The sequence below is a fragment of the Canis lupus genome, chromosome 3 (assembly GCF_003254725.2).
Source record: "Canis lupus dingo isolate Sandy chromosome 3, ASM325472v2, whole genome shotgun sequence".
Classification (NCBI taxonomy): domain Eukaryota; kingdom Metazoa; phylum Chordata; class Mammalia; order Carnivora; family Canidae; genus Canis; species Canis lupus.
The window spans coordinates 48,002,757-48,019,833 of record NC_064245.1 but is presented as its reverse complement, the minus strand read 5'-3'; the positions used below and the strand labels follow the sequence as shown (position 1 = coordinate 48,019,833).

Here is a 17,077-nt window from a genome sequence, read left to right as displayed (position 1 = left end):
TCCTTTCCTTTCCACCTTTATGTGTCCAAGCACTGAAGAAACCATGCTAGAGACTGGAGAGGCCACATCAGCATATTACAGAAGAAACTAACTGCTTGTTACCCCCTCTGCCCTTCACGTGTGCTTACTGTGGCCTGAACCAAGGTTTAAACAGTCTGTGCATTTCATACACAAATCTGGATTCCTGGCCTCTCTATAAAACTCGGACAAGAACTGACCTGATCCTGGCACCCCCCCCCCCCCCAGGGCAGCAGTTGGCTGGAGCTGAGAGATGGTCAAACCTACAGACAAGACATTTGATCTTCTGTAGGCACAGTCCCCACACCTGGCCATCCCTTAGACCTGGGCCAGTTTTCTTATCTGTTTCCTATCTTGCCCTCAAAGGCTTGGAGTTTGCAAGCTCTCTTATAGAGCCAGAACAGATTAAAAAGTCTATACTCATTCAGGCAATGGTTGGTCAGAAGACGTAAATATTCTGAAATCAAGCCCAATTAGGGCACTATAACCCCGAACATCTAATATATCTCAGGCCCTGGACTAGGCATTAGAGATAGAGGGCTGGAAAGGTAGGAGCTCATGTTTACTATGAGATGAGATGTAACGTATTAATAGAATTGGGTACAAAAGGAACACCCACAAGCGACAGCTAGCCTATTAAGCAGAAAGAGCATATTATAAAACGATATACAGATTATGATCCCTTTTAGTAAAAAAAAAAAAAAAAAGGAAAAAATCTAAATATTTGTATATCTCTACATGGAAAGATCTATACCAGAGATATATAGCCAGCTGTTCACAGAACATTACCTCTGGCTAGGGATTGAAAAATTAATTTTTATGTGTTTCTCTCAAATTTTCCACATATTACTAAATTGTCCAAAGTGAACATGCATTGCTTTTTCAATGAGGAGAAAACTTTTTTATCAAAAAGAAATAAACCGGGGATCCCTGGGTGGCTCAGTGGTTTCGTGCCTGCCTTTGGCCCAGGGCGCGATCCTGGAGTCCCGGGATCGAGTTCCACGTCGGGCTCCCTGCATGGAGCCTGCTTCTCCCTCTGCCTGTGTCTCTGCCTCTCTCTCTCTATGTCTATCATAAGTAAATAAAATCTTAAAAAAAAAAAAAAGAAATAAACCCGCCATTGAAGGATAGATGGTTACATTCTAAGAGAAAGAAGCAGGCACATGGAGAGATCAGTGAACCATGAGGGATTCGGGAATTAATTCAGGGCAGGTGCGGCTGGAAGGGAAGTGTGTGGGTGTCTTCCCCCAGAGAAGGAGGAGCAGTGGGGAGGGGGCCTTCTGGTGAAGGATGGGTGTGTATGTGGCGGCAGAGAGACACGGAAGGACAGTCCAGTGTGGACTGTGTGTGCATTGAGGCTTGGACTTTGTGCTCTGAGGACAGGTTCCAAATGGAAGAGGGAGAAGCATAGGGGCCTGATACTCATCACCCTGCATCAGCTACATCCTTCCTCCTCTGCGTTGTGCCCACACCTCCTACCCGAGGCGGCTGGAGCAAAACACTGGTCCTTGCTACTCCCCAAAGACCAGCCCTTTCCTCCCCCTCTGCAGGAGATAATTAAAGCTCTGCCTGGATGTGGTCTGGCTCCTGCATTACAGGTTATGGGAGCGAAAGGTGGATGGAGGTCTTGCTTTCATCCCAGAATGTTTCTCCCTGGCTGTTACCCTTCAGCCCGTGACCCTGAAAGGGAACATGAGAGTGTGTTTCCTCTTGCAGGTTTTCAATATCCCCTTTGCCTTGAGGCACGTGAGCTCTGAGGTCTTTACCTAAAAATACCAGCTTGGGTTGGGCTGATACAGTGAAGAGATTCTGAGCTACAAAAGGACAGTAATGAATGACGGTAGAGCGTCGGAGGAACTTTCCTGAATAATGAGAGAATCTGTAGGTGTCTAGGATGCATAGGAGCACGTTGCCACTAGAAGGAGGAGGTCCCAATCTGTCATCCCCTTATTAGGATGTCACGCATAAGGGGTCAGGGGTCTCACAGGCAGCAAACTACAGGTCTAGAGTGCTCGCTTCGGCAGCACATATACTAAAAAACTACAGGTCTAGGGCCCGGCTTCTAATGGAAATTGTCATTTCTGCCTAGCAAAAGTATTCAGTATTTCTGAATACATTACAGAAAGAAAAGCAGAAAAGAATATTCCAGAATGTCTGCCTTTCCGTACTGCAGGCTCTCCACGCACATAACCTCATTGACCCCCATGCCATCCACTTGGAAAAGTCCTCTTTCAACCTAGGAATCAGTTTTATTTGTATGACTCATAGAAATTGAGACACCAGTATTACATGTGGGGGGAAGAAGACCCAAACACGAACAAGTTCATTTGCCAGTATTTTTGAAACCTTGCTGAAAAGTATTTTTTTCCCTTGTAATAGGAGCTGTCAAAATAGCATGCTTACAATTTCCTTTGTCAATAGAAAATTAATCCAAGATTGTAAAGAGTAATTTTTCTATTTTCGTGGTCTCCAGCTTTATTATAATTATTTATCCCCATCATTATATGTGAATAGAAACATTTCTCAGTCTAAATTAATGACTGAATGTAGAATAGGAGTATGATTTCCAGTGGCCACGCTACTCTTCATTGATTTCTTCTTTATTTTGTAATTTCTGCAGTTCTTCATTTTTTTAATAGATGAAATATTTGTGTTGTTCAGAAATCAAAAAGTATAAAAAAAAAGCAAAAAAAGAAGTGGGAACTCTCCACCTGTGTTTTCTTTTCACCTACTGTTCCACCCACCACTCCGCCAAGTAGAGTAATTACTGTTTTTAAGTTTCTTGTATATTCCGACTGGAGTTTAATGCATCTGCAAGGTCTTTCTTATTCTGTGCTTTGTTCATGCGGCTTTCATTGGTAGTAATTTATGTTGTTCTTTTCCTATCAATATAAATGTCAGGAACACGCTCCTACCTTTTTTATAGCTACGTAATCTTCCATTGTGTGGATCTGTTGGAGCCCATGTAACCAGTCTGCATCATGGGCGTTCAGATTGCTGCAAAACTTTGGGTCTTGCAAGCAGCATTGTGGCTCTTGTACGTATGTCATGTTGTGCCCAGGCAAGTCTGTCTATAGGATGGGTTCTTGTTAGAGTTTACCAGTCAGTCCTGCTCTGTCCTCTGGGTCAGCACTGGTCCCAAAACCTCGCCAGGCCAGCTCCTCTGTGAGCACAGTGGCTATCTGATTATCAACATGATAAATCAGGATGAACTTACTTCCCGTAAAGCCAGACCCTGTCCCTCTTCCCCCACCCCGACCCCCTTCTTCCGTGTCAATATGTGACCCCAGACAGAGAATCCAGCTCTCATGGAGGCAGCAGAGACCTCATTCCCTCCCACAGAATGGTGAACTTGGAAGACATCCCTTTGAAACAGGATGAAAACGTGGGCATTTGCCAGATCAGGAATGGTAAAACCAATCTCCTGGAGCCCAGTGTACTTTATTAATAGTTAAATGTATTGGGGACTGCCAAAGAGAGCAGCTTTGGGTGTACCACTTCATTCAGGCCATGACCATCTACAGGTGGTTTCTGAGACCCATCTGCTTTTTTTGGATTGGCCAGATGGTACTGTTGTATACCAACAGGGTGAGAATTAGGATCCCAGCCTCTGTCATCTCTTCAGTAAAGTGAATTGTTCTTTCACACCCAGGTTAGCTCTGTATTTCTAAGCTTCCTGCTGCTTGGAGCTTTTGCAAGTTTAGGAGTTCCCATGCAGCTGTCCGGGTAGTATCAGCAGAAGGGCTGTCCCTCCACTTCCTTTTTATTTAGGGTGATAGTCTGTGAAACCCCATAGGTGGAAAGTCATCTTTTGCAATTTTGGAAAAGATAATACTGTGTGGTCCTCATCCGTGGTTCTTCCCACCATATATGAATGTGGTTGGAAGTTTCTTCCCAAACAGCTGCCTTTGCTACCAGAGTCCCCACACCTCCTTTAGCATGACATCCAGGTCCATTTCTTGTGTCACCTGAGCCCAAATGAAGGATGTTCCCCATCTCTTGTCATATGACCACAGGCTTAGCATGTTCCCTTAGATTCCCTCTTGGAAGGATCGTAGGAAAGTCCCAGCTGCCTCCCAGACTGTGTGACTACCCAGCGGTTCCTGGTTTCATGTCAGACTGGGTCACCTGCCCAGAAAGGAGACCGCATCCAGGCCCCTGCTCAGACCCTCTGGCTTATCTCCTCCCTAGCCTCTTCCACAGCTCTTCTCAAATAAATTAAATCTGAATAAATAAATACAGGTTTGCCTAGAACCTCTGGGAGAGACCCCCCACCCCATTTCCAGCTTCTCCTCTTGGCACCAGCAAGCTGACATCTTACTGCTTGCATTTCTCACTTCTGCTTTTCTGGCATTAATAATGACCCTCATTATTAATTACAAATTACAAATGCCTCATTTCTGCCCAGAGCCCTGAAGCTGCTCTTGGCCTGTTTTTGTCCCTTCCCTCTCCTTGGCTTTGTGTGCTGCCACCTTCCCTTTGTCTTGGCTGCAGACAGATCCCATGGTGGCTCAACTCTGCTGTCCACTCACTGCATTCCCAGGACATTGGCTTCATGGTCACATTCCCTGTCTCTCCCCCAGACCATACAGGGCTGTGTAGTCACTGTGTCAGACAGTCTAAGAGAAAGATATCTCATTTTGATCCATTCTCTGGGGCCAAGAGCAGAGACCTAATTTGGAGTAGGTTCATTTCAGAAGGGGTTTTCTACTTCTCAGAACAGAGAGGAGCCAGGTACTTTCCTTTTATGGTAAATATCATGCATTTGAGCCCTAGTCTAGGTATTGGGCAAAGATCTAAGACTGAGCATAGGTCCCAACTACAGATTACTTTTTAAACTAAATAAAGCTTAGCAATCACATGGTTCATTCATAGGGTCCTGGCCTGATCACTCAGTTCCAGTACTCACATCACATTCCTAAGAGGCTATGTAAGTCAGAGCTCAGTTCCTAGGATGCTTGATGAAGCAAGACCATAGCTATCCCTGAGAGGCCTGTTTCTCATTTATATCTGTGGTTCTTAGCCCCACAGACCTGGATCTCTCTTTTCTTATAGCTTACTACAGGAATCAGAGACAAGGATTTGAGGGTTTAGAAGGATTTAGGAGATGATGAAATGAATAGGACTTGAGATCTATTTATTTATTCGATGAATAGCTGTTGACTCCCTGTCATGAGCCAAGCCCTCTCCTCTAGAGCTGAGGATAAATTAGCAAAACCACAGTGATGTCTGGCCTCACTTGCCTCACACTCAAGTCAGGGGCGGGGTCCGGAATTATCAGAAAGTTTCCAGAAAGTTAATAGGATGCCACTTCTCAGGCAAGAGATGCAGAGGGAAAGGGGGGTGGGAAAGGGGAACGTGCATCCGTCAGGAAAACAGCACCCACAGTTATGTTAGAAATAAAGAGTTTAGTGTGGGAGTTAGAGTTAATGTGAACACAGAGGAGTTGGAGAATTAAAATCTGGGAGGAGTGAGATGAAGGCGTGGAGGATGGTTACTCCATCCCCAGAAGCACTGGCACTGGTGGGAATGTGGGGGTTTGTGGGAAAAGCCTAAGACGGTACTGACCAGGGTGCTGACTAGGTCAGTGGGCATATAGCCACATCAGTAGAGGTGGCTACGGGGCCTCTGTTGTCAGCAGGGCAGGCGGAAACGAGGGGGGCCGTGTACACACGGATGCTAGGGCCAGCCGGCACCTTCTTGGCATTTCCATGGGTATCATCCCTGTGTCTGGCCTTCTGACAGTAGTAGCCTCTGCTTCACCTCTGCCTTCTAAATCTCATCCGTGCCGTCCCCCACCCCCACCCTGCCCTCCCTGAGAACAGCTCTCAGCCCTGCAGAAAAGGGAATTCTAGGGAAGTAGTTCCCATCATAGACGGGAAATAGTGCCAAGCTGACAGTGCAGAATCCAGGTCGGGACATTTGTTCCTGGGTTCAGCGTGGAGATGGCAACATGCTCAGAGCCTTGAGGCAGTAGGAATGATGTGGGTCTGGGAGGATTATGGCCTGTGGAAGCCACAGAGGGGAGTGGTTCATGGGCACGTGTCCCAAGGGCTCTAGTAAGAGAAAAGTGGGTGATGGAGTCAGGATATGGAGGTCCCCGGAGCGCTTAGCACCATCTGGATCCTGCATGTGAGGACAGGAGCCAACTGGAATGAGTGGGAGCTCGGTGAATGAGATGGAGGTGGCGAGTGTAGACAGCAAAGTTTGGCTGTGAAGTTGAGTTCTGAAGAGAGGGGGTAACACTTTTCCTCCCCTGAGTAGAGAGAAGGTGACATTTTAAGTCCTAGGTGGGGAGAAGTCCTGCCTCCTGCTAAACACGGGGGAAGATTCATTCACATATGCATTCTAAAATCATCTGCTAAACTTCACCTGCTGTATCTGAGTGCCCTGAAATGCTCAGGAGAGTATGCCTAAGACTTGGTCCTCATGCCGGGAGCCACGAGGTCTCCAGCAGTGGGGTATGGGGTGTGGAGTATGTCCACATGGCAGGGGTGGGGGGTTCTGGGCTCCTGAGGGCCCGCAGAAGGACCTGGCTCAGGGCCAGTGGGGATTCTGGCTCAGTGAAGGGAAGCCTCAAAGAAGGAGAGGGTTTTACAGAAGTTTTAGGAAGCACCCAGGCAGGGATGTATGGGGAGGGGCAGAGGGACACGGCCTCGGCACCTCTGGGGAATTACAGTATAGGTCACAAGGTGCTATAACCAGTCCATTTAAACAGAGGCACCTGCTCTGGACACAGAGCTAAGGAAGTCCAGCCCCATACCATGTCTGCCCACACCTCTCACCTCTGCCCTGTGGATAAAGGCCCCTGTGCAGGGCACAGCCACACCGGGTGACTCTGAGGGGGTAGGAAGGTACCTAAGGGCTTTAGGACACCCCTGAAAGCATCCCATACGGTTTGCTGGGCTGAGAAAAACCCCTACCTATGCCCTGTTCTGTGGGAAGAGAAAAGAAGGGACAGGAGGATGGAGAGGAATGAGGACAAGCAGAAGAATGTGAAAGCCAAAGGGGATTTGTTTGACCCTCAGGAGGATTTTCCTTGGCATGTGCTCTGAAAGCCGAGCAGTCTCGAGAAGAAAAGCAATGAATCATTTATGATTGTATTCATTAAAGGCCTCTGCACTATTATTATCGAACCTTAATTGGCTTGGCGCTCGCTTGGCACTGCCTCTCCCAGCCGCTGCTCCTCCCTTTACCATCAGAAATTCCTCTGATGATGAAGGGAGGATTGGACCGCGCCCGGGAGCAGGGGCAGCTGGGCAAGAATCCACCCACAAGATCAAATGGAACGCAGTCCCTTTCTTTCCCCCCTCCTTGGATCAAGTGTTAATAAATGTGTCTGGTTTGGGCTTTAGCTCCCTGCCTGTGTGCGATGTGCTGCAAGCTCCTGGCATCTCTTAGCCCTCTTTGCTTACCCTGCCACATGAGAATGGTCCTATTAAGCTGCCCCCTCCAGTGGCCCACAAGAGCAGCAACTACATGCATGACAATGCACGTCCTTTGTTCCAAGTGCCACACTGGGCACCGAACCAGCAACAATATGCAGGTTACCTGATTTACTTCTTTTAATACACTTCATTGTAATTATCACTGCATAAAAGAGAGGACAAATTGGCAAGTAATTATAACATTTAATTTGGCAATGTTTTATCATACTATGGAGGCACAGCTTCCTCTCTAATTGTATTGGGCGGGGGGGGGGGGGACACATTTGTCTATGGTACAGCTTATTGAGGGATTCTGGAATGTGGAAATGAAATACACAGGAGATGGGGCTGGGGCTCTCCTCCCTGTAAATATTCCTGTATTTGCATGTGTTTTGCAACTTCCTTAAAAAGCTAACTCGTTTATTCAGACCTAATTAATGGAATGCCACAGAATGCATAATTAGGCTGTGACAGCTCCAGCTGATGGATGGCTTTGGGTTCGGAAACCGGAGATGCCCCCGGTTAAAAGGGTTGAACACTTGCATTTCAGAATCTCACCGGCTGTGCGTGCCTCACGACCGTCCCACCCGAGAACACGACTGTGGTTCCTGGAAAATGCCCCAGTCCTGGGTGCCAAGAGGCCTTCCTCACCTTCCTGTGTGTGATGTGTGTCTGCAGTATGATTGGGGCGATGGCGCAGACACCCTCGGTCATCATCCTTATCAGGTGAGCTCAGACCAGGACTAGCAAGCCAGGCTTGCCTCTTGCCCTGCCTCTGCCCACTTCATGCACATCTGCCACCTCGGGAGGCCAGAACTTCAGGTCCCGCGTGAGTCTTTCGAGCCAGGTTCCCCAGGCTGATAGGAATTAGTTACATTTGACAGGGCTCTCACACAAGACCAGAAAGCATGGCCCAAGGGAGATGATACACTTTCAGATCCTCCCAAGAATGGACTGTGCGGGGGATTTTGAAAGGAACTCTGATCCTGCATTGATTTTTATGGAAAGCAGCATTGTTGGAATAAAACGTAAGTGGCATTGGACTAGGTAGGTCCCCAAGTTCAGCTCCTGTCCAGCCACTGATCAGCCACATTTTCCCCTCAGATTTGTTTCTGAATTGGGACCTGGGAGTGATGACATCATTGGTCCTGCTGGCCTCTTGCAGTGGTGTGGGTCCCACTGAGGCCATGTGTATGCCAGTGGTGATTACTCCTATACAAATAGATGGTTAGAGAAAGCACCCATAGGCTGTGGCTCCCTGTCTCTCGGGACCTGTTCTGAGGGCAGGTGAGGTGCCTCAGAGATGAACTATGGGGTCATATTCTAAATACTTGTACATTTGTGAAGTTACCTAGATTTGTGTGAAGAACCTAAAAGTGGAACCCTCTGTAACCCAGTGTCTGTGTTGAACCAGAGGAAGTAACACCAAACACAGACCCACTTTACTCGGATGTTGCTAGTTCACTCCAAGGAGCTAGAAATACAAAGGGGAGTGCAATGCTTGAATGTGACCTGTGCCAGTACACGTCCCCACCTGCTTTATCCAAGCTCCTCTCTCCTCCCCATGCCTACCGCATTTCCTGATCTCTGTTATGAATTCCTGAGGAGGCGTGTTTCTACAAAGTGCGTTTGTTCTCAAGGAGGTCATTAGTAAGACCTTGTTAATGTGCAGAAGCATTAAGGCAACAATAACACAATGCTATTTTATACTTACTAAACTTGAGAAATCAGTGTTAAATATTCACCCCCAGTGCTTGCAAGGCTGTAGCAAAACTGGTCAGATTGCATACTGCTGGTGGCATTGAAAAGCCTATTGCTCCTTTCAAAGAAGCAATATAGCATTGTGAATCAAGAGTCATAAAAATGTTCAGATTTTTTATGAGGCAACCCTATGTCTCACCACTTAGGAAAATACTTCTCTACCCAAAAAGGAGCTCAGTGCAGACAGATTTTTATTACAATGTTAACTGTAATAGCAGAAAAACCTGAATTGGAATAATGAATTAAATTATAGTACTGTACCATAGCTCAATGGGATAATGAAAATTCATAAGAATGAAAAGTATTTATGGGTTGAACTATTGCACTTAAATTACCTACGGAGGTTGATTACGTGTAATATGCATACGGACAAAACCATCAGATCCTAGGTATGGGTTTCGGGTGGCTGTGTTATGGGTAACTTATGTTTCATTATTAGAAATTCCCATGAAGTTATATTGTGTTGGTCACAAACAAAAGGCACCACGAAGGTACAGGAAAAATGACCTTCGTGACCATTAGCAGTGACTAGTCTACTTTCTTCTCTCCCCATGACTTCTATACAAAAAGCCAGCTCACTGCTGGAGACTGGCAAATACAGAAAGCTGAGATCTTATTCACTTCCAAGTCTCAGCTTGATAAACAGCTCTTGGAGATTTTCAGGAAACATTTGATTCCTTTGACTAGATTAGCAGCCAATGGCCTCCGTGATCTAGGCTGGACCTCGGCTACCCCATAAGCCCCTGCTCTGCTAGGGCCTGTTGGAGGCATAGGCTCGCATGTTGTGCCCATCAAGATGATCGGGGTAGCACCTTATTCTGTCACTATTCTAGTCCACTTTGCCATCATAGATGTTCCAGGCAGGCACGAGGGCACAGTCTAAGCCACAGCCCTTGCCCCGTCCCAGAGTGATGGCTCCACTCTAACGCACACAACAGCAGTACTCAGATCATCCACAGGCGAAGATAAAAGGTAACCTCTGCTGTGCCCCGCTTTGGACCCAGCACTGGGCTCCTGTTTTAATTATGTGTTTACATCCTTATTAGCATTCCACTTTTACAGATAGGGAGGTGGAGGCTCTGAGGGGGTTAAGCAGTATTCTCAAGGTCATCAGCTCATAAATTATAGACTTAAGACCCCATCTCTGGCCTTGCCAGGAACTTTCAATAACATTCAGACTGGAACCTTCCATTTCTCCATAACTAGATCTGAGAACGATGACTCCCCCCATGGGAACCAGCTCCCCAAGAGGACATGAAGGGGGATCTTAGCACCTTGCTCATTTGATTCCTAGTGACATGAGAACTGAAAGGAAATCAAATTTTGAGTGATAAAACTTCTAGCTCATTATGCCAGCACGTTTTCTTGAAAAGGAGAATTTGTCTTTATTTACGTGTCTTTCAAGTCAATACCGTCAAGTGAATGTACAAAAACTGGAGCCATGTAGCTGATGATAGCTCCGAAGAACTTGGATTTTCTAACACGGCACATTCTAAAGAGAACTAGCTGTATTTCTATCCAGAAACACTGATCTCATCATTGACGTTTTTCAGGCATCTGGCTTGATCAACCAGACAGTGGTTTCCCCATTGAGAAGAAATGGGCATTCCCCAAGAATAACACATTTTTACTTTTCACTAATAATCTTAGAAATAGGGCAAAGATTGTAAAAACTACATCCATGTTCCTTTTGGTTTGATGGTGTCCTTTGGCCCAGCCTACCAAGAAGCTAAAGAAAAGACATGCCCACCTGAGCCTCAAACAGGTTGTAGGTCATTGGATGGATGGCATTGGATGGTGAGATGAATGACCTCTGGGGTCATGTAAAATATAATTTTAGCTACTAAGTCAAGAGTCGGGTTATGTATCCTAGGTTCTAGATATCCTAGTAGACTTAGATATCCTATTGATAACTTTGTTTCTAACATTTATTTTCTACAGAATTGATGGCCTAGGTCTTCCCTATGTTGCATGGGTCCTTCTAGTCTTTCAAGCCATATTGAAATGCTCCTGATGTTTCCAAAGGCTCGGCCACACTGGAAAGGAGCTAGGCCTAGCCAAGTCCTTCCAAGGCTCATAGTTATGTGTTTACCTCCCCATCTCCCCTAGGGACTCATGATGGGAATGGCACAAGGGGAAGTTTCTCTGCCAGCAATGTCCAGGATGATCTGAGCGTGTGTGCATGTAGTTGGTCAAATACATCTCCCTTCACATTCCCTCACCACCCCACCAGAGATGAGGCCAGACTGGGTCCTGAGTGGGAGACATGTGCCCACCCATCTACCCACTTATATATTACTCAACACATTGTCGTGGCACTCGTAATGAACAAGACAAATCATCCCTGGATTCAAGGAGAGAGACAAACATTAAATTAACACCAATTACAAGAGTAAGAGACATTTCAAAAGAGATGTGATCAGCTGTGAGGCCCATCTATTTGGAATTGGTCATTCCCAAACCTCCTGTACTGTCAGACTTATCCCAGAAAAAGTTATAGTCGGAGAGTATTCTAGAAAATGTGCAAGACAATCATTCAAATGGATTGTTCTAGATAAACCAAAGCTAGGGTGATTGAGTCAGTTCAAAACAAAGAACTATGACCATCTGAAGGTACTTTTCCCATTAAAAAGGCACTAAAACTGGTTATAGATGAATGGATTATTTTGCAAGTTGTTCCATCAGGGGTGTCAAACCATGCTCATCTGGTTGACTTCACAAAATAACCTGAGAACAACAAGATTGTTGGTGAGTCTGGCTGTTGGTGAAGCATGGTGAAGCATGAGAGAAATTATCTTCCCAGTTGATACTTCCCCAATACATATATCCTACCAACTTAAGATGGTTTCCTATCTTGGCAAAAGCAAAATGTCTTTAAATAAAGACTTTAGGGATCACATTTGCATGTGTTCCTTCTAATGACATGTGTTATTAAAGAACACTGTTAAGTTCCCAAACTTACCTTGTCACTGCACTTATTTTTCAGACTTTGGGCAGACAAAGCCAAAAAAAAGCCATTAATTTTAAAGAATGGCTCTGATGGACAGCAGTGGATGACTCGGGTCTGTTATTTAAAGTGGAGCGATAATCTTTTCCTTTCTTTCTTCATCTCTTTGCACGTAGGACAGTCAGCCCTGAACTCAAGTCTTATGCCCTGGGAGTCTTGTTCCTCCTCCTTCGTTTGTTGGGTATGTATGCTCTCTTTATTCCCTCCATAATGAATTGGATGCTTACGATCAGGTGAGTCAATACCTGCGAATTTGTCCCAATTTTTGAGCTTGCCTTTTTTTTTTTCCCAATGAAATTTAATAACTATCAGCAAAGAGAATCTTTAAACCTGTAAATTTAGCTCTGAATTTAGACCTATCCACTCTCTGGATACCACAAAGTTTTCATTTATATAAACTCTGTTTTTGTGTGACACTGAATTCTCAGCGGCATAAGAAGGAGAAAGTGATGGCCCCGATGGGAAAAGCATTTGATGGTGTAATGTGGCTCCCTCATTAAGCAAACCCTGGGCAGCTCATGAAATGCTTCATTTATGGGGCTGCCAGCTGGGACAAAGGCATTCTTACAGTGCCTCACAATTGGAAACTTTGTACCCTTTAAATTTTTCCAAACTGATTGAGTTTATTTACCTTGGGGTTCTAGGATGGGGCAAATGTGACCTTCATGCTATACAGTGTACATTCCAAGGTTTGGTGTGGATAAAAGGAGTTAAGCCCAACACTCTCGTTTTTAAGATAAGAAAACCAAGCACAGGAATATGCCATGGTTCTCCCTGGGTTTGGGGACAGGCTGGCAGGATCGGAGGGAATCTGGAAAGGCCGATCAGGTAACCAAGCTGCTAGGAGTGCCCTACCTTTCTTCCTCTAGACTTCTATTGCTTTATGAATATCCCTTTGTCAAGGCTAAGATCAAAACAGGGTAATTTTTTTCCCTTGAATCCTAGTGGTCTTCTTTAATGGACATTATATGGTAAATAAATGTGCAAAGGGAGATAACCATGGTATTTTCAGAGTAAAAATTAAACCCCTCCTTCTAAGTATATCACTGTGAATGGGCACAAAGACTCAGCTATAGAAGTGCTTATGAAAATGTTTGTAAAAAAAAAAAAAATGAAAATTTGGCAACCACCCAACTGTCTAACAGCTGGGAATTAGTTACATCCATTATGATCTAGAATTCCGGTAGGATTTATGGTCCCCTCTAAAATTCTGGAAAGTATTTATAGACTAGGAAAGGGCACATGATGTGTGTGTGTTTTGGGGGGGTATAGAAAAGTCTATTATATACTATATGTTCAAGCATTTTTAAAGTATAAACATGGATGAATATTGGGAAGCTAAACACAAACATGGTGTATATTGTCTTTGAGTAAAGAACTTATAAATCATTTTTTCTAAGTGTTTTAAAATTTTGAATGACTATATGTGTGCATTACTTTTATAATGAGATGAATTCCTGTATAATTGATATATAGAAAAGAATACCTCTCTTAGATCATCCATAAGGTCCTCCCTGGGGAATGGCAAATACCAGGGCACACGCACCTCCTTACTTCCCTTCTCTGCCCATAGCAAAATGTTTCCAATGGATTGCTGTGATCCTTCCTCCCATGCCCAGGACAAGGTCTCAGAGTCCTCTCAACCCTTATCAATCCATGTATGGTGGTACACATAGGGAAACGTAAATGGCATTTTTTATCATATTTCGATTTTGCAGAGAAGAGAAATGCTCTATGTAATGAAGATACCTAGTTAAGACAAATTCAGTTGGAATTCAAACTAAAACACGTAGGCCTTCCTGGAAGGTCTAGTGGCTTATAGAACTCCACAACCATAGAATAATAATTATGTTGATCTCTTTCCTTCTCCTCGGGAAGGTAGAGTATGCATATGCCATAATGCCTCACCCCTGCCACCATGACTTGGGTGGATGGAGGAGTGTGTAACATCAGATAGCAAGTTGGGGACCCATATTTCTGTAAAGAGCAAAATCATTTCACATACACATTCATTCAACAAACTAACCTTTATTGAGCACCTAATGGGTTCAGAGCTCTGTGGACCATACCCAGGTAAGTGGGTACAGCCCTCCTACTAGGAATCCTCTTATAAGCTGACCAGGAAAGGTGAGAGTCCCCCCATCTGTGGAGTTGCTCTAGGGGAAATCTCTGCACCTCTAAACAAATGCTAAAGACTCAATATAGCTGGTAAAAAAAAAAATTTGTTTCCCTTCAGAATAACTTGCTAGCACAAAATGAAAAAAAAAAAGATTTGTAAGATATTTCTGAAATGTTAATGAAAATTATGGGACATTTGAAGACAGAACATTACAGTATATAGCCTGTATAACATGACACCGTTAAGATCGCTGTATGTTGCCCTGAAGCAGTTCCACTGTTTGTATGTCGCCGCAGGAATAATCAACCAGGCATTATCTAGAATAGTATTTTTCAACTTCAGTGACTAATCCCCAGCAAGAGATAAGTTTTACATTATGGCCCAGTACACACATACATATGCATTAAAATAGCTGAAACAAAAATTTCACACATAAAAAAGATACCCTTAATATGTATGTATTCTCTTCTATTCCATGCTTTTTAAAAAGTTGGTCATGACCCACTATATTGATTTTGTTTCCCACTTATAGGTCACAAATCGCAGTCTTGAGAACTCTACCCTAGCAGGATATGATAGCTTCATCTTTTACTTAAAAGCAGCTTACCAAAGAGGTCTTTGCAATTGGCTTGATTTCATTTCCTGTAGGACCCAATAAGATTTAACCACCATACCAATGAGGAGTCAACCAAGAAATCAGATTCCATGACACGGTCGGGTCGGTCTTTGTACTTGGCCCTGTATGGGTAAATGGGAATTTAGTGCAGCATCACAGTTTGGTATGACAAGATACGTGATGGTGTCAGCATGGGTGCAGTGGGGGACACACGGAAGAGACACTGGACCTGGCCTTGCCATGGTTCACACTGGAGTGTGGGTCTAAAACAATGTGAGGTCTACCTTAGACATGAAGACTGAGAAAAAGTTATATAGGTGAGCAAGGAGAGAATGCTTTATATGGAAGGGCATACAGAAGTAAAAGCCTGGAAGGGAGCACCATGTTTGGGGCTGCAGGGATCCCAGTGTGACTGGAGTGTGTGAGGCAAGCAGGAGCTTTCAGAAGATGGGGCAAGAGTGGCGGCCATCAAGAACATGATCCAGAAGGGTTGCTGCCTTGTCAACAGGTTTGATCTTTATCTCTAAGGCAGATGAAGTCATTGATGGACTTTTACCAGGAAGTGACTAGATTGTTGTGCATTTGAGGAAAGCCCACCATCTGTTGTGGGGAGAATAAGAATGTAGGGATTGAAAAGTATGCCACTGGTATAATGGAGTAGCTGATGGAGTAACTGATGGCCTCGGCAGGGGAGGTATGGATGAAAGAAGAACCTTCAAGTCTTAGTCTCTGAATAGAAGTCTACACAATGGTGTATGTAAGAGGGAAGAATCCACAGTGACAGCTCCTGAAAAAGGCTGTGATCACATGATGAACAGGGACATTGCTTATTGAAAAAGGAAGACCAGGAGAAAGAGCAATTTGGGAATGGCGTAGACGGGCAGTTCCAGTGGAGCTTTCAGAAGTAATAGAAATGCGCTATATTTGCGTCACATGTGACTATTGAGCCCTTGAAATGTGGCTTGTATAAATTTAAATTTTTACTAATTTTTACTTAGGTAGCCACACATAGGCATGGGCTGTTAATGTTGGACAGTCTCTGATGCACCACCCTCAGTGAGGCAGAGCATGAGGAAGTGGGGCAACATGAGGAGACCACTCTTCCCAGATACTTGGCTATGAAGAGTATAAGGAAAGAGAGTAGGACCCAGAAGTAAATGTGAGATTATTTTTCCTTGGTGCTTTAAACGTCAGTAGAAAGGAATTAATCAAGCAGGGACTATAGTGGCAAGGATCAGTGTAGCTGAGGGAGCTTCCCCAGAAGCCCTGCAGTAGAAGTTGGGGACATGGTTGGTAGTATCAATGGCAGGTGTGCTGGAAAGAGTGTGGGGCAAAGAAATTAAGGATGATGGCCAAAGTGGGGTTAAATGGTGGACCATACATGATACCTAGGCTGGATAAGGCAGACAGGACAAAGCCCAGGGTGCAGGATGGCCAGAGAGGAAAGGAAATGAACCACTTTGACACTGAGAAGGAATCGATGAAAGACCAGGTGAGGAACTGCCATGTCTATGAAAAAGTCCATGTCACCCAGAACAGTGGCAGAAGTTGAATGGAGGAGGACGACACTAAGCTGAGTCAGTAAATTCAGAGTAAACTAAATGGTCTACTCATAGCAGAATTCTGATGCAGTCAAATCCGCCCTCCTCCATCCTTTTGCAAATGCCCTGATCGCTGCTTTTCTCTCTGGGTGTTGGCAAACCATCTGCTAGAATGTCTGATCCAGAAGCTAGCCCCTGGGGTCTACTGTATGCTGTGGATGTTACACCAAGTTAAATTAATGGAAACAGATATTCAATGAGATCCTGCTACATTCAAGGCACCGCTCAAGATGCTGCAATGATTATAAAAATATGCAGGAGCCAGTATCCTGCCTTCGGCGGAGTTCCAATAGGAGAATGAAGCAAGGATCAGGGATATGTAGTGCTGAAAGCATCTGGACCTTGCATTTTAAGGGAAAAAAGATTTTACTTGGCTAAGTAGTTGCCAGTGTGGAGCAAATGACAGATTTAGAGGGGAGAGTGGATACACATTGAAAATTCTGATTTAGAAACATTAGCCTGGGAGCAAGGTGCACAGTGGTCCTGCAGGGCATGGTACAACTAACCAGAGCACCTAAGGGACAAGCA

At 44.8% G+C, this 17,077-nt stretch overlaps 1 protein-coding gene across 2 annotated transcripts in view; it reads left to right on the top strand.

The window, feature by feature from the left end:
* The window catches only part of SLCO3A1 (solute carrier organic anion transporter family member 3A1), a 303,455-nt gene that overhangs the window by 263,012 nt on the left and 23,366 nt on the right, over positions 1–17,077 (top strand). For both annotated transcript variants that reach the window (XM_025438159.3, XM_035714824.2), the window contains exons 8-9: positions 7,996–8,171; positions 12,330–12,394. In XM_025438159.3, the coding sequence (XP_025293944.3) occupies positions 7,996–8,171; positions 12,330–12,394 (241 nt within the window). The remainder of the gene's footprint in view (positions 1–7,995; positions 8,172–12,329; positions 12,395–17,077) is intronic.